This window comes from Emys orbicularis, chromosome 1 (assembly GCF_028017835.1).
Source record: "Emys orbicularis isolate rEmyOrb1 chromosome 1, rEmyOrb1.hap1, whole genome shotgun sequence".
NCBI classification, from domain to species: Eukaryota; Metazoa; Chordata; order Testudines; family Emydidae; genus Emys; species Emys orbicularis.
This window is the reverse complement of record NC_088683.1, coordinates 45,687,217-45,705,809: the sequence shown is the minus strand read 5'-3', so window position 1 is coordinate 45,705,809 and position 18,593 is coordinate 45,687,217. Positions and strand designations below refer to the sequence as shown.

General features: G+C 41.6%; 1 protein-coding gene across 14 annotated transcripts in view; it reads right to left on the bottom strand.

The window, feature by feature from the left end:
- CADPS2 (calcium dependent secretion activator 2) overlaps nt 1-15,314 on the bottom strand; it is a 581,803-nt gene extending 566,489 nt beyond the window's left edge. For all 14 annotated transcript variants that reach the window (XM_065397473.1, XM_065397474.1, XM_065397479.1 and 11 more), the window contains exon 1: nt 14,964-15,314. In XM_065397473.1, the coding sequence (XP_065253545.1) occupies nt 14,964-15,314 (351 nt within the window). The remainder of the gene's footprint in view (nt 1-14,963) is intronic.
- Nucleotides 15,315-18,593: the final 3,279 nt, after the last annotated feature.

The window sequence follows — 18,593 nt, the reverse complement described above, 5'->3', positions numbered from 1 at the left end:
CAGCCATTCCCAATCCCTATTTAGCCCTGAGTTGATTGTGTCTAGCTTGCATATCAATTCCAGCTCAGCAGTCTCTCGTTGGAGTCTGTTTTTGAAGTTTTTCTGTTTTAAGATAGCCACCCACAGGTCTGTCAAAGAATGGCCAGACAGGTTAAAGTGTTCTCCCACTGGTTTTTGAGTATTATGATTCCTGATGTCAGATTTGTGTCCATTAATTCTTTTGCGTAGAGACTGTCCGGTTTGGCCAATGTACATGGCAGAGGGGCATTGCTGGCACATGATGGCATATATCACATTGGTAGATGTGCAGGTGAACGAGCCACAGATGGTATGGCTGATGTGATTAGGCCCTATGATGGTGTCACTTGAATAGATATGTGGACAGAGTTGGCATCGGGCTTTGTTACAAGGATAGGTTCCTTGTAACACCGACCCAGGAACCTATCCTTGTAACAAAGCCCGATGCCAACTCTGTCCACATATCTATTCAAGTGACACCATCATAGGGCCTAATCACATCAGCCATACCATCTGTGGCTCGTTCACCTGCACATCTACCAATGTGATATATGCCATCATGTGCCAGCAATGCCCCTCTGCCATGTACATTGGCCAAACCGGACAGTCTCTACGCAAAAGAATTAATGGACACAAATCTGACATCAGGAATCATAATACTCAAAAACCAGTGGGAGAACACTTTAACCTGTCTGGCCATTCTTTGACAGACCTGCGGGTGGCTATCTTAAAACAGAAAAACTTCAAAAACAGACTCCAAGGAGAGACTGCTGAGCTGGAATTGATATGCAAACTAGACACAATCAACTCAGGGCTAAATAGGGATTGGGAATGGCTGAGCCATTACAAACATTGAATCTATCTCCCCTTGTAAGTATTTTCACACTTGCTTCTTATCAAACTGTCTGTACTGAGCCATCTTGATTATCACTTCAAAAGTGTTTTTCCTCTTACTTAATTGGCCTCTCAGAGTTGGTAAGACAACTCCCACCTGTTCATGCTCTCTGTATGTGTGTGTATATATATCTCCTCAATATATGGTTCACTCTATATGCATCCGAAGAAGTGGGATGTAGCCCACGAAAGCTTATGCTCTAATAAATTTGTTAGTCTCTAAGGTGCCACAAGTACTCCTGTTATTTTTGCGGATACAGACTAACACGGCTGCTACTCTGAAACCATAGATTACTATGTTATCTTTATGCTACACATGCAAAAATCCTAGACAATGTAACTACTTGATTTCTACAATTTTTAAATTTGTTTTGTAGTTTTCAATGGCTAAGGCATATATAATACTATGTTGCCAGCTCTGGTGATTTTAATCATATCTCACAATATTTGATGTTTTTCTTAAAACTCCAGCTGTGGCACCGAGAGTATTTAAATTTGCATTTTAAAGAAGACCCGGATGTTTCTAGCACTCATGGCTGCAGAGAAAAGATTGAAACTATGAAGTGATTGCACCCTACAGGCTCAGAAACCCAAAGACGGAGAAAAAGTTCTTTAAAAAAAAAAAAATTTCTTACATCTCATGACTTTGGGGGGCCCGATTCATGATTTCTGAACTCTTGAGGTTGACAATACTGATACTATAAAGTGAATGCACTAAAACACGAGTAGGGTAATCATACCACCATCTCATATATCAACATTTTCCTTCTATTCAAGTCCCTTCCAGACCATGACCCGACTTCCTGCAGCCTTCACTCAGTGCAAACACCCACTGATTTCAATAGGCGTTTGATCTCAGTATGACTGCATGATCTGGCCTAAGCTCATAAATACAGCTTGTTATTTTTGATTTCCAGGTATTTTCTCAATCTTTGCTAATCTGAAAAAACAACCCAGGAGGAAGAGAAATTCTCCTCTCCTCCTCCATGAAATGATATTAGCAGAGTAACACAGCAAGTTCCAGGCACACCTCAAACTAGTCTGCTTTTTATTTTTGTTTCTTTGTCTTGCTAGGCACCTCATCTGTAAGGAGAGCACAATAAAGGTCCAATATTAATATTTTAACACAATGCATATTTGATATGCCAAACAGTTCCAATAGAAAGACAATATTATGACATTTTTGTACAAGGAAACAGCCTCCAGTGCCCTGCTATGCGGCCTCTGAATATGTAATTCAAAAATTAATGAAGGGATAGAGGACAACGAAGCACAAGCTGGGGGCTCTCTTGAGTAACAGCTTTCAAAATAAATATTTGGCACACGCTGCCTGGAGATGTTCATTTATATTTTTAATGAAAGCACAAAAGTCATCCCGTTATCACACAAGCAGTTAAAGGGTACATTCTTTTGCAAGAGTACAATATAATACCATAAAAACTCTGTCTCCCACACTCATTCTTGGGGACCTGAACTTCCATGTTGATGACCCACCACAACCCACACATCTCCTCTAGGGTTACCACATCTAAGGTACAAAAATTCCAGACATCCAAATCATTTCATGCAAAGTATGAAACAACAAATTAAAGGAGGCAGCACTTTTAGTCTCCAGGCATCTCACCAGGTCTAGAAACTGCCTCCACCTTTTCCTCCTCAACTCCTGTGTTTCAGACACAGCTGGAAGGAGCTGCTGATCCCCCACATCAAGCTCTAGCCAGAGCTGCCTGGCTGCACGCCCACGTAGGAGCCGGAGGGGGGATATGCCGCTGTTTCAGGGAGCTGCTAGAGGTAAGCACCTCCGGGAGCCTGCACCTCTGACCTCCTCCCGCGCCCCAACCCTCTGCCCCAGCCCTAATTCCCCTCTCACCCTCCGCCTCAGTCCCAGCCCAGAGCACACTACTGCACCCCTCATCCCCAGCCGGAACCCCCACCCCAACCCCAATTTCGTGAGCATTCATGGCCCGCCATACAATTTCCATACCCAGATGTGACCCACGGGCCAAAAAGTTTGCCCATCCCTGATCTAGTTGATGTCTAGCCATCAGCTTAAGTTCAACATGACTAAAACTCATCTTTCCACCCAGGCCCACCCCTTTCCTCCGTTCTAGATCACTGAGGACAACACAAGCATCTGCTTATCACTCAGGCCCACAACTTGGGCATTATCTTCAACTCAGATGTCTCTCTAGTCTAGAGCGTCACATCCAGGCTAGGTCCAAATCTTGCAGACTTTGTCTGCGTAACATCTCTAAAACGTTGTACAGGGAGACTTTGGCAAATCAGTAAAGTGCTTGAAACCACTATGGCTTATTGTTAAAAAGCAGCCTAGTCAGCAGGCTGTAAAGTGGCCATGCAGCTTGACCAAGGCAGGAGGGGAGGGGGGTTTAGGGTGCCACAGAAAGGGCAGCTTGACCCCGTGTCCTTCCTGATAAGAATTGTGTTGAAGTTGCTGATACACTTTAGAAGAGCAGGATGTACCCTCAGGAATGTCTATTGGAGTCTCAAGGCTGCAGACTCTGGAAAGACCCACACCTGGTTAATCAATAATCAGAAGGAGCCTCTTGCTTGCCCATTGGAACTGCTTGCTTGACAAGTTTTCTTTAAGGGACATGTCATTGTATTACTAATGTATAAATTAGGGAAAAAGCTTGAGATGGGGGGACTCTTCAGGATTGGTCTCTCCCTCTGGATGCATCTTGTGTTCCCCACTGGCAGACGGGCTGCCACTGTGCCACTCGAGAGCCACACTCAACTTTGGTAATTTTCAAGGGTTGGGGGTGTTTTACTAATCTTGTTGCGGACGTGCGTAAGTGCTTGAGACTAGTAAAGTTTAGCTTTAAGTGAAAGCACTCTTGTGTTGTCCTGTTTGTGCCAGCCATCTATTGGTCGGACGGCTATCTCCCCCCTGATTTATTTCCTGACACCTCCTCGCACAGAGTAAAGTTACCAAGAGCTTTGGGTTGAAAGAACCCTGGGTAACAACATGACTTTTCCTAACAATTCACACAGCTAAAACTTTAATCCAGGCGGTCAACTCAAATCTCAATTATTGCTATATCCTTCTCTGTGGCCTTGATAAATGCAACCTTGCCCTGCTCATACCTATTCAGAATGGTGTTGCTAGGATCATTTTCCTTACACATCACTTTGATCATGTCAGTCTTTGGATCCCTCTTCTGTTTCCCCATTCTCCAGGACATCAAGCAAATTGCTTGTCTTCACTTTCAAAGCCTTTCATGACGTATGCCCACCCTACCTATCATCTCTTAATCACCATAATGATAAAGGTGTATTACTGTATTCACTGATCTCACTTTTTTGGAAAGGGAATGTCATGGAGTCTGATCTAAATTCCATTGACTTTAATGGAAAGACTCCTAAGTACAGAATGAATTTTCAAGAAAAAAAAAAGATGCAAACAAAATAGTGCAAAAGGTTTTGCACAATTTCCCTGCTGATTTTTTTTTTTAAACCAACACATTATTTATTACAAACTTACAACTCAGTAACTGTAGTTTAGTTTCTCATAGCCCCTCCAACAAATTCTCATTCTGGCCCCAATTCAGCAAAGCACTTAAGTATATTCTTGGACTTACAAGTAGTCATGCTTAAAGATAAGCATTCACTTACATTCTTTGCTGAACTGGATCTCTTACAGTTATAACACAAATAGCAGGACTTAAAAACTCCACTTGCCCAGAGTATGTAATAAGCTCTTTCACGCAAGTGCCATCAACTTCAACAGAATCTAAACCCTTTTTAGTTTTTTAAGTCTCTAGTCCTTATGACTACCAAAACAACCTTCAAATTGTGAACATGGGCATAAACTGATGCAATCTAGCACACTGCAAGCAACTCTACTGCCTCTGATGCGCCTCACACTTCTCCCCAAACTACATCAGAGAGAAAACTGACTCGAGTCCCTGTCCTTTTTCACAGCTGTTGTTCAGGACACTGGGAATAAGTGAGAATGACGAGAATTTGGTCAATTTCAATATGCTGTTAGCATTTCCAGGCAGAAACAGGCACTAGAGCTAGTCACCAGAGAGGACTACCCAAAACACACCGAGGGAAGGGTAGTTCAGCACAGACACCTTCACACAGTAGCCAGAAAACCTAGATAAGGTTGGAGTAGTAGACTCAAGCCCATCACAGCAACCAGGAGACTTTGGGAAGGGTCACATTTCAGACTCCTCCCACATTTCCTTATAGCAACAAGAGACTATATGGGAACCAGAGAGTGAGGAGAGAGAATACTCTTTTCTCTTCCAGAAGCCAGAGCTGGGCAGTGGGCTAAAAATCTGTTAAACACACTAGCCTGAGCTTCATATTAATGAATAATAGAATCCCAGAACAGAGCCAATGGACAGCATCCAGCACCCTCCCTCTATTCATTAGCTGAGTCCTTTGACTTCACATCTATGTACTTTCCCTGGGCAGCACCTCATAAAATAATTCATAAAATGAATTATTATTCCCTCCCCCCCACCCAAACTTTTTTATAAGCATATGGACAGGAGACAGACCAAGCAGGAGAGAAAGATGATTTAAGTTAGAAAATAAAGATATTGTGGAAAGAAGTGGAAGATGAAAAGGGAGAAAATAGAGGCAAACGAGGTGGAGAGCACAATATTTCTGGAGGGGCATAGAAAAAGTGAGGAACCATACACTGAAAAACTCAGGGAGAGATATACTATGACGAGGACTTCTTTTCAGAGTTTATTTTTTTATTTTTGAGTTTTATATAGATGTCCAAAAATCAGGGTTTTTCAGGGGTCACTCTGTCTCTACTGTAATGAGTAATATGTATTATACACAATATATACTACTGTAATCTCTAATGCGCTTTAACGAAGCACTGTTTCAGGCAGCACTATGTTAAAGCACACTAGGGAACACTTAGTGCGCACCACCAGGGCCTACATCGACAAATTAATGGGCAACACGTTAATATGCTTTAGAAATCACCCCCCCCCCCATAGTCCGCATTACTGCTCTGTGTAGACAAGCCCTTAGATTCAAGTTTATTGGATAAACAATTTTAATTTTTTCTGTATTGTGGGTGCTTTATCAGCATTTATCAGTTAAAACCAAAAATCAGAACCCTAAGTATGATGATCTATTATGGAAGAATGGAGTGAAATCAAGAAGGGGGGAAAGGCATACCAAAAGCCAGGGAGATGGAGGGATGACTGGCTAGTATTCACCAAAATATATTAGTCACGATTTTTTTTTTTTAAAGAGCTAGTCAAATGTTATTCAGCAAATATAACATTCAATAAATACAAGTGAAATTAGTCAAATGACATTCAACAAATGGATTTTTCCTGCATTGGTTGACAATAGTCTACAACTAAATACAGTACACAAATGTTTTAGTTGTTTAAATTGCAAGAGGTTTGTATGGAGTCGGAGCAGTTGTGTCATAGCAGGTATTTCCCCCCCCACACACACACACACTTTTTGAGTCCTGTCAAAGAACACTGGAAGTGGGTGAGGCAAACAGAACACAGCACCCATGCTTCCCCAAGCATCCGGTAGCCTGTTGTGGCAGGAAAGAAAGCACACACACCAACATACAAAATAACAGAAGGGCAGGAATAATTTTCTGAATATGGGAAAAGAGCAAAGCAGCTAGCCAGCTCCCTCCCACTAGCCCTGCGGAGATTGTGACAGTTACTGGGCTCCCCATGCTGTCTTCCTGACAGTGCTTTGATCAGCCACCTGTAGAGAACCTGTGAAGTTCTCTTCCCTCCCCCCTCCCCTCCCAGCCCCACTCAGAACAGGGTGTTAGCCAAAGCAAACAGAGCTGATGAGATTTTTCCCAAAACGGGGAGGGGAGAGAAAGAGAGGGGCAAACTTCTAACAAAAGCCACAGAGGTTTTATTGAACATAAAAAGGCAGAAACTGGCCAAAATAAAAAGTTTGCAATCATGCAAGTAAAATATATAATTGTTGCCAATCTTCTAGTTAGCCAGGACTGCCACTCTTTGCGTCTGATAAAAGCAAATGCATTGCTAAGGTTTCAGCACCTTAGACTATTATACAAAGCCTGGAAATCATCAAAATATAACACCAAAACCAAAAACTCAAGATTTATCAGAGCTGAGTACTTTCAACACTACTTTACAGGGCAGAAACCGGGAAATGACAAAATACAACATGTCCATACTGTCTTTGTTTCATACAACCTGCCTCAGAAAAATCCTTCGTATCTTTTGGCCCAGAAGAATGTCAAACCAGGACTTATTCACATAGTGCAGCCAAGACGATATGAGCACCATCATTACCAGGAGGCGCTGGAGATGGATTGGCCATCTGCTTCGGATGGAAATTGATTCCATCACCAGAGTAGCAATAAGATGGACACCTGAAGGCAAGCGAAAACGAGGTTGCCCAAAAACAACATGGCAAAGAGCTGTGGAAGCTGACCTGAAAAACCTGGGGCACAGTTGGGGAACCATTGAAAGACTTGCCAGAAACATACAGGAGTGGAGGAGCTTCGCTGCTGCCTTAAACACCAGAGGCATAATGGGTGCTAACTAACTAGACTTATAAACTTTTGACCAAGCCACATCTGATTGAGGCTGAGTTGGATAAACAAGACAGCAGTTTTAACTGACAAAGTTCTGCTTTAATCGCCATTCTCTGAAATGGTGCTGGACACTGTTTGTCACTGGCTTCACTTGCTATAAAACAGCTTTCAATATTTCTTCAACCTCCATCCATGGCCAACATCCATCACCCTCAATGGGTAATTTTACTAGCACAGACAAGTCTAAGGTAAAAAAAAAAAAAAAAAATCTAAAACCCCAAAGCCTTTTCTGATGGACAAAAAGGGTGAATTTTTCAATGATGTTAGCACAACACAATTGAATAGCCTTTTAAATACATGTGAAGCTGTGTTAACCCACATCTTGGGCATTCACAGGGCTTATCAAATCATGGCATGCTAACTGGATCTATCTAAGAGAACTGAAAGTAAAATAAACACTTTGCCCATCAAGACAGGGCCTTAGGTTGCTTGTAAAAGATAACCCTGAGTTTCATCAGAAAAAAAGACATGGTGGAAAATCATTTTAAGAGCTGTAATTTGGGAGTGTTAGCTCTCCCTGAGGGCATGGGGGGAGAAGATCAATGTTCCATTTTACCTCTCTTGATAGAAACCATTTCTGATTAAGTTTGATCTGCCTTGGCAGGGAGCATGAGAATTCTTTGCAATGTACTTCTTCCTCTGAAATACCCCTTGAATCTTATCAGAATTGGCTTTGTGGGGTACTTCCACATTTACCTTTACTTTGGTCTGAGACCATCATATGAAGAAGGCCCGGAAGCATCCAGGAGATAGTTTGTATCAGGAGAAGAAAAATAGATGTATTTCCAGATATTGCTTGGGCAAAACAGGCCTAAAAGAAATATCTGACAATACAGTCTGTTCCCTGGGGATGGACACTATGGTTTTGTTTCTTGCTAAATTTTTCCTGATAGTTGCTTGGAGGTTTTTATTATTATAACTTATGATCAACTTTTCTATCATCGATAAAATCCTAGAAAAAATGGGGGAAAAAAAAACAGGCGAAAGGAAGCTTGTGGGATTCAGATGAAAATGAATTATTGCATTCCATTATTCCCAGCTTTAAGTAGTAATGATTCTGATGTACTCACTTGTGGGTTTGTTTGGTTATATCCGCAACCTCCTATTTTCAAGTGAAAAATATGAAATGTCAGTCATTTACTACTTGAAATAGTTTTTTCTTTTTGCTTCTTCTGATTCAGATATTAGACTGATTTAGTTCTGATCTTAAACAGCCAGCTAAATTAGTGTCCATTCTTTATAATCAGTTAAAGGCATAGTTTAATTATTAACTCTTGGTGTTGTATGACTTCATACCGTGCTTGGGAATATTTCTCTCTTTGGTTTTGATAGGTTTTTTATTGATTTATTTTTAAATTCTTCCCCCATCCTTGGATTTCTACTGTATGTACATGTTGATTATTAAAGTAAAATTATAAATATGGAGGGAAAAAGCAGTCGTTTGATATCCTTTCAGGCACTGAATTTTACCACTTTATTGTCCTCTGTTTACTCAGGAACCCTCCTCCTGATGTGTCACCCAGAGACCATTCCTCTGGCATGTAGTCCATGAATAAAACTGAGCACTATAATTGTCACAATCTTTCCTCACTCAGGTAGTTCAATGCATGTTCACAAACAAAATTCTTTCTAGACTGAAAACAGTTTACAGAACAATCCATTTCTGTTTACACACTTTATTCTATGAGCTTTCCAAATATAAATTGAATCAGCTGTATTTTGGGAGGGTGGGGGTGAGAAGAAAAACACCACCATATACTTCATTGGATTCTCAGGAACAAAGAACAAAATCAACTTGTTTTAGACTAGGCTTTATTGCTCATAGAAAATAGAATGCCACCCTCAGTACACTGGCGACATTAACATTCCAAGACATCTGGAGAAGTATGTGGTTGAACGTTTGCAAAATATCCACTGGAATGATGGTCTTCTGGTTAAGGCACTGCATTGACACTCAGGAGGCCTAGATTCAACTTTGGCTCTGCTGAAGACTTAGTGTGTCAACTTGAGAAAAATCACTTAGTCTCTCTGTTCTTCAGTTGCACATCTGTAAAATGAAGGTAATAATCCTGCCCTCCCTCACAGGGGAGTTGGGGGAGAATAAATCCACAAATACTTGAAGATGCTTTGATGCTACAACATTGGTAAGTACAATGATAGACAACAATGGATTGCAGCAACCACTGCTGCATCTTTTCATTATTTCATTTCCTCTTCCACAATAAATGTGGTGAGATCTACCGTGAAGTTTATTTGGAAGGTTTTTCATCACTCAGCATGTACCTTCACATCTATGGAGTACAGCACTTCTAGCAAAAGGGTGCACCCCTGCCCTGATCCCTTGAGGACTTCTTACCTGTCTGTGCTAGATAGCCTCCAATTTAATGCTTAAGCCAGCCATTTTAGCACATTTGATCATTGTTTTAACTTTTGTCTCAAGCAAAAGAAAAGTCTTGCTGATCTTGAATGGAGTACAGGGACTCGGCACCTTAAAATGGGCCACTCCTGGAAGTATTTCTGTTAAACTTCCCAATTTCTCTAAAAATGTTTAGCATGGATTTTTTACCCTTGCAATTTGCCTTAGTCTAGTGGTAATTAGGTAATAAAAGGATCGGGTGGTAGGATTCCACCTAGAGCCAGATTTCACAGGAATATTTTTAGTTATGCATAATCCTGTAGATTAATTTTAACATTTAACAACTATTTTTCTTACATAGCTTGTGCTTAAATAAAATTAAGGGATGAAATTACAGTAAATTATACAGTCAAAAACAGGTTATTGGATTAGGTGAACCACTAATCTGGTCCAATATGGCAGTTCTTATATAAAATACTCTAATATTTGTTTTTACTTCTTGTTTCCTGAGCTTCATAAATGAGCTGAATACATTTCTTGTTGTATAGGGGGAAGTAGAGTAAATGCTAAATCACAGTTTAAAAACATTTAAGTTCATTAATACAACTCAGCCTATAAAATTAAGTATTGTGGTCTCAGCATATCATAGAGACCAATGCATTGGTTTTAAAAGAAATAAACCATCTCCTCACAGATATTGTTTCTGTTCAGACTGAGGCTGTAGTTTAATATGTGGTTTCCATCACGTTCCCTACTGGATAACATATTCCACATAACAAAAAGCAGCAGTCTGGCACATCTTGCAGTATTTGCTCAGCAACAAACTAATACTGAATTAGCAGAAAAAATAAATGATCAAAGCCTAATAAATTATCTAACCTCTTTCTAGTTTATCAGTAAGACTGCTAGAAGCCTGCAAGCAAAAACATCACTGATAGTGCACAGCATCAAGAGATCTGGTCTTTGGGAAGACTGAGACAATGCCAGAATTTGGAGTATTTCCACATGTAGGTCACTGGTTCAAATCCTTCCCAATCATCAGTGACAACCAGTGGATACCATATGAACTATTTAGTGGTCTATGTTAAACAACACAATAGGGTGGTCTCAGTCCAGTTCCCTGTGAAAAGGACCGCAGAAATTTTCATTACAAGTGACATTAAACATCTGTATAACAGACTTCGAGGATTAAATAAATGTGAATAAGAGATTTTAACCCTTCAATGTGGTAGGACAGAAGGCTGGTCTTGCAGTTGAGGAACTGTACCGGGACTTGAAAGATCTTGGTTCATTTTTCAACTGCACCACAGGACTTCCTGTCTCACCTTAGGCATGTCACTTAAATTGTCTGTGCCCATTTGTAAAATGGGGACGATACCTGTTTCGATCACAATTGTTCCTTCTAACCTTAAAATAATCTAAGAACCTCTTAGTCGGGGTTGAGGCACATTGGCAGGATCTTGCACACTTGCTATCCAGAACATACCAGTTGTGGAGCTTTGCACAAGCATGATGTTCACTTTTTAAAATGTTTTTTGATTTCAGATACCCCATTATTTAAGACCTATGAGGCCAGAAGTCAAAAAATCCTCAAAATGTGATAAGGGAACTTAAGATAGAGCCACGCATCTGGAAGTGAAGCTTCCTGAGGCAATTTACCTTAGAAAGAGATTACTTAACACATTATCAAGAAGAAAGCATGTTATAGAAGGGCTAGGAAGAGGGTGTAGGGGGTAGAGAAATAGTAAGGTAAGCAAACCCATACCTATTGTTAACAAGTATGGTTAATTAGCTTGTGTACCAGGAGGAGAAAAGAACACAGATAGCAGGAGCTGTCTATAGTAGTTAGCCTCACACATAAAAAAAGCAGCCCAACGTACTATATAATCCAAATAATAAAATATGTAGTAGATCAATGAGATTTTCATATAGGTTATCGAATACTCTGTTTTTAAAATGACAACATTCCTATTTGTCTAGTGGCTCTGATTAATATATGAGTTATCAATATCCAAAGAGTTCAAGAAGATATTTGTGCACTTGACAATTAAACCTCTAAACATTTTGTGGACAAGAAATGAAAGCTAAGAAAATTATCAAGATATATCTAAATAATCTTTGAGGAGTTATTATATAAAGAGTAAAGTTTATACATATGAAGTTTTAAAAAGCTAATTTTGAAATAGACAAAGATTCAGATTATTTCAAATTATGGGTTTTGTTTGTGGCAGGGTCTATGACTTTCATGTTTGGAAAACACCTAGAACACTGTAGTTCCTACTACAATCTAAGTAATGAATGAATGATTTAAGTAGATTTGCAATTTGAAATTACAGAGTGTATGGCTAAATCTTAAATTCATCCCTGGTATAAAGTGGGATATTGCTTTCTGTTACGTTCCAGACAGCACTGTAAATGATCACGAGGCATGTACTGAAAACAGGTGTGTTTACAATTCAGACAATTCCTGGTAAATAAAACATTCTAGCTGAGCAGCTGAAGCCTAACAGATCTACAGTATTTTTAAATATGTTACATTTACTAGATTATTATAACAACAACATCTGATAGTTTCTTACTTCTAACAGTAATGGACACTGAAAAATGACATGTTTTTCTTTCTTACAAAAGCACTAGGTTTTTCAGCCTGATTAAAAACATAAAACATCTTTCTAGTTCCACAGTTAAATTCTTAAAGCAAATGAAAATTTGTCCCATTTTAATTACTGTACACTGAATATCATGTGTCACTTAGAAGTGAAAATTGCAGGTAGTAGTATTTGATTTGAGGTGAGATGTCAGATTGGGTGATTTACAGCTCAATGGCTAAACATTAATACAACAAGTGTCATACTTTTACACTGGGTGCAACACCAATAAGTGCCCTATACTGATCTCAGAAATTCTCAAGATCCTCTTTCACACACCTTTAGAAACACCATGTACATGGTACTACCTTGGAGCATTACCATCAAAATAAGTGAATTCAAAGGTTGTAGTCAATTGCAGCAGCTGGGTGCTTAGCATTTTGGAAAAATCAGGCCATTTATTTTTAGGTCCTAAATATAGATTTAGGAACCTAACTTTAGGCACTTGTTTTTGAAAAATCTTGACCATGGGTTTCTCTGTTTAAATAAGTAAGATGAAATAAAAGAATTACTACAATATGCTATTTTGTTGCTGTTACTATCATCACATTACATTAGTGCCTACTGGATTTTTGTGACAATCTGCCGTCACCTATATCAGTCACATTCAGGCTGGCACCCTACATGTCCCCAAAACAGTAAACACTTAAACTAATAGTTTACTAGTCTTCACAGCAACAAACCAAGTGGAATTCAATCCATTTTGTGAATTAAAAATAAATACATTCTGAAATATATGAAGATTTGAATCTATGTAAAAGTAAATACCCAGACAATTCTCTTTCCCAATAGCCCTTACGTATTCAAAAAGATCAAGAGTCAGAATCAAAAGTATTCTGTCTGGAGACTGAATTTAAAAAGATTCTCTCTGTTAGCCTCTAGCGCAGTCATTAATAGAAGTTTGTTTAGTATCCTTCTAGAAACTGATTATGCAATATTTACAGAACCAAGTACAAAATGAAAAGATTTCAAATTTTAAAATAAACTTTCCAATAACTGAGTATTTTTTAAGCTACTGAAAAATCTAAAAGCATAGGGTAACACACTCTATCTTGGGAGCCTGCCCCAAATATATTGCACAGCAAATGAAACTTTGCTCTACCTTTAATAAAAGGCAAACAACCACATGATTGGTTCCCTGAGTTGTTAAAAGCAACAGAGGGTCCTGTGGCACCTTTAAGACTAACAGAAGTATTGGGAGCATAAGCTTTCGTGGGTAAGAACCTCACTTCTATTTCCATTACTTGCATCTGAAGAAGTGAGGTTCTTACCCACGAAAGCTTATGCTCCCAATACTTCTGTTAGTCTTAAAGGTGCCACAGGACCCTCTGTTGCTTTTTACAGATTCAGACTAACACAGCTACCCCTCTGATACCTGAGTTGTTAAGACACTGTTTCTCCTTATCTGGAGTCTGCATTTAGTAATAATCACTGAAACAAAATAGATGGATTGTCTCATTTACAAAACAATTCTCCTTTGTATTATATCCATGATTTATCTTTAGATGTATTTGGTCAGCACATTATTTTTTGCATGAAATACCTTTCAGAGTTTAATGTCATTTTAACATCTGTTTTGCCATCGATCATACCCTGCTGGATTAGTACTTCTAACAAGTCTTCCATTATTTATTTTTTTACTATAAAATGATCCTATATGCCCATATTTGACAATAGAGGTGGATTTAACTGTCACCCTGAAAAATTTATAATTTGTAAAGAAATTTTCTTCTGCTCGTTTCTACATGCCACTAGTGCCATGCTGATTTTAAAAATGCACTGGAACCTACTTTAGAGAGTATCTGCTGCAAAAATAATCCTGTTAACACCAACATAAAATACAAGAAATTGATTCCCTTTGCAGAAACATCTGTGAAAATTAATCATTCTGTTTAACGACTGCATTTTCTTCCTCCCAAACGTTCGGAGGCTCATTAAACAAACGCCTATTAAAGAGATCAACCTGTTGAAGGAACCAGAGATGTGCCCAGCCTAGAATATGGTAGAAGTCTGAACAGGCTTCTCCATGCTCTGCTAACGAGCTGGAAATTAATCTCAACAGTGCGGTGTGACCCACTAACACAAAAACACTTCACTACTGAACCGATCGATACAGAGACTCAGATGAAAGGTGGGCAGACGATGGCCCACAATCCCAGTCTCGGGCGTGCTCAGAAGAAGTTACGGGCGATTTAATACTTTATGGCACTTCAGAGACGTGCAGCGGGATCCCGGGGATTGCACCCCGACTGAGCAGGCACGCCTGGCTCAGGCTGCCAGTAGCGATCAGCTGCTGCTACCGAGATGGGGGTCGCATTGCAGAAAACAAACCCAAAGCTCGCGGACCATGCAGCGGAGATGGAGCGGGGGCGGAGCGGGCAGTGCCCAGTGGCCAGGCGGGAAGTGGGGGCGGGGGAGGCTGGTGGGACCGGTGCCTGCGGCGACTCACCTTCTGCTGCCTCCGGGCCATGTCGGTGGGTTGCTTGGCGTTGAACGGGTACGCGATGCACCTCACTATGAACACATACAGCTGCAGCCGGAGCCGCTTCTCCCTCTCCTCTTTCTGCAGCCTCTCCTGCTCCTCCCTGCCCTCGCTCAGCACCGAGGGGCTGGGGCTCGCCGGTCTGGCGGGGCCGCTGCCCTGGCGCCCCGGCTCCCTCGCGTGGGGCTCCCGGTTGGGAGCCGGCAGGACTCGCGGCGAGCTGCCGCTGCAGCCCCCGGGCGCCACCAACAGCACCTCCCGCCTCTCCTCTTCCAACACCTCGTCGGACTCCTCTTCGCTGGAGGACGGGTCCAGCATGGTGCCAGCAACTCGCGGCCCCTGCCTGCGGGCGCGGAGCGAAAGGGAAAGCGGCGCGCACCTTTCCGGACACGTCGAGTTTTACACACCGACTAGTTCCTACCCGCGGCAGCCGCCAGGGAGGGGGCGGGGCCTTGGAAGGGGGTCGAGCTTGGGTTGCCTTGGGAATTGCTCTGGCCGGCTCCTATCAGAGCCCCGGCCGGCCTGTCACTTCTCCCCGAGCGACGGGGACGGGCTCCGCCCGCCGGCGGCTGCCGCGCCGCGCAGGTGGGGAACCTGTAGCGCCCACAACAAGCAACACGTGGAACGGAATGTTAATGGGGCTCGGCGCGCTCCGCCCGCCCCGCGCCGCTGCCGAGCCCGCCCAAGCGCTGTCTGGCTCCTGCTGGGAAACAAAAACAGAGGAAAGCTGCCGCCACCTGGATCCTGCTGATGTTGGGTCCCGCCGCTAAAGAAGCGTCGCCGCTCCGATTGCACCAGGAAAAACCCTGCCACAAAACAGGGATCCAGCCAACTTTTGCCTTCCCCCAGGTCCGCTGCCTGAGTAGAGAATGACGCCGCTCCTGCTCCGCCAGAAAACAAACCCCAACCCAGATGCATCTTTGCACAGTCCCACCAAACCACGGATCCAGCACTGGGATCCAGTTTAGCGTTGCCACTTTTCGGGGGGGGGGAATTGGGAACAACTTAATCGCTATCATGGAAAAAAATATGCAAGTTGGTTAATACGATAATTTGCATATAAGCAGAAGTGTAATTGAGGTTTTGTTTGTGTTTTAATGTGTGGATCTAGTGGTGGTGAATGAATCCATTTGAACTTCCCAGGTGAATGACATTTCCTCTTTAGCTTCCTGAACACACAGCCCTGCCAGCTGGGTCAGATTGGGGAAATGCCACTCTTCTAAACTACACCCATAAAATAAACTGCCTGGGCAAATAGCCAAAATGAGATACCTCTCACAGTAGCTTGTGCAATGTTCAAGATATCTGCTAGGGCTTCACTGGCTTCCTTGAGCTTAGTTCCCCTTCTGGAGGGCTTGAATATGTACTTGTGCTTTGCTAGGTGCCTTGAGTGTGTCTCCTTCTCAAAGGGGGGAAAATAATAAATCTGCCAAAGAGCTACATGGTTGTGGCAACAAAAGGAGACATCACTCATAGTAACTTGTGTAGATCTGTGACTGTCAAGGCTGTATCCCCACTTTGAACTTTAGGGTACAAATGTAGGGGCCTGAATGAGGACTTCTAAGCTTAACTACCAGCTTAGTTCTGGTCCGCTGCCACCATTCCCTACCCTGGGAAGCTTTTAGAAACCTCTCACCAATTCCCTGGTGAATACAGAGCCAAACTCCTTGGATCTTAAACAAAGAGAAATTGACCCTTCCCCCCTCCTTCCTTTCACCAACTCCTGGTGAATACAGATCCAAACCCCCTTGGATCTTAAAACAAGGAGAAATCAATCAGGTTCTTAAAAAGAAGGCTTTTAATTAAAGAAAAAGGTAAAAATCATCTCTGTAAAATCAGTATGGAAAATAACTTTACAGGGTAATCAAACTTAAAGAGCTCAGAGGACCCCCCTCTGTCTTAGGTTCAAAGTACAGCAAACAAAGATAAACACTCTAGTAAAAGGTACATATACAAGTTGAGAAAACAAAGTAAAACTAAGACGCCTTGCCTGGCTTTTTTACTTACAAGTTTGAAATATGAGAGACTTGTTTAGAAAGATGGGGAGAACCTGGGTTGATGTCTGGTCCCTCTCAGTCCCAAGAGCGAACAACCCCTTAAAACAAAGAGCACATACAAAAGCCTTCCCCCCCCCCCCAAGATTTGAAAGTATCTTGTCCCCTTATTGGTCCTTTGGGTCAGGTGTCAGCCAGGTTACCCGAGCTTCTTAACCCTTTACAGGTAAAAGGATTTTGGAGTCTCTGGCCAGGAGGGATTTTAGTACTGTACACAGGAGAGCTGTTACCCTTCCCTTTATAGTTATGACAGTGACCCTCCTCTCTTAGCTGAGGAATTAAATATTTAACAATGGTGACATTTAAATTTATGATTAGTGGACATCTGAGCTAGCATTTCACTGAGATGAAAGGAGCAGTTCACACCTCTCAGCACTATTGGTCCAGGCTCTATCAAGGTTCATGTTTTTGAGGTTTTCTTCACAACCTTAACACCTAGAGACTTTTTAGCCTATATTCTGGGGAACAAAATAGCTCCTTCAAAGACGTTTGAATACTTGCTGTTTTGGAGCCCTACCTACCAGTGTGGCTCAACAGTGATAGGTGTGTAACCTCTTGGCAAAGTGTGTGTGACTTCCCCCTCTCGGAGTTGAAGGTAACCTACTTTAAGGATTCATTCTTAAATTAACTTATTGGAGGACTGGATGCCACAGGATATTGATATAGACTACACAGCCTTTCACTGTAGGGACTGAAGGTTGTTTCTATCAAATGGATGTTTGGTGGCCCTTATATGAGATGAGTTTGCCAGGGTTTAATTCCAGCTCCCACTTTGCAAACTCACCACCTTGCTTTGCTCTAATCAACAAACTCAGTATAGAGACCAAGAACTGCAGGGGCCCTGGAGACTGAACTACTCCTGTTGCCCTTAAAGGAATATATATAATTGTCAGTAAATACTATTGTCCTTTTAAAAATGTTTTGTTTTTAGATAGTAATATTTCCTTTGTACTCCGCATTTATTTGATGGTCCTATGCATACACTGGATTATATTTAAGCAATTATTTGCAGGATTAGCTAGCCTATTCGTACACATAGAAACTACCATATTACATTAAACTTGAGTGTGCTACCAGTACAGTAAGCAACTGCACAGTGCCAGATTAAAGAATTTTGGAGCCCTATGCTTGTGGAAATTGGGGGCCTGCCATCTTTTCTCAAATTTGTCCTGAGTGGTACTGTGACCCCATGTGCTAGGTCACAATGCCACTCACTCAGAGTTGGCCTAGCTGCCCCCCTCATGACAGAGGAGGCAGCCAAGCCAACCCTGAGCTGTGTTGCAACCCCGTGTGCCACGTCATACCACCACCCACAAAAAACTGGTGACCTGAGATGGGGGTTTAGTGTAAGTGACCAAGTGCACATTGGTTAATCCAGGACTGCATCTACAGCTATTATAGACTGATATAGGCTCTTTCATTCTCAGATATTCAGAGTTTAGATATCTGTGGAGAACTAGGAAAACATTTATATTATTTTTATGAATATTGGTCATGCCTCTGTGTTTATAATGAGTTGCTTGCTATGGAGTTAGAGCAACAG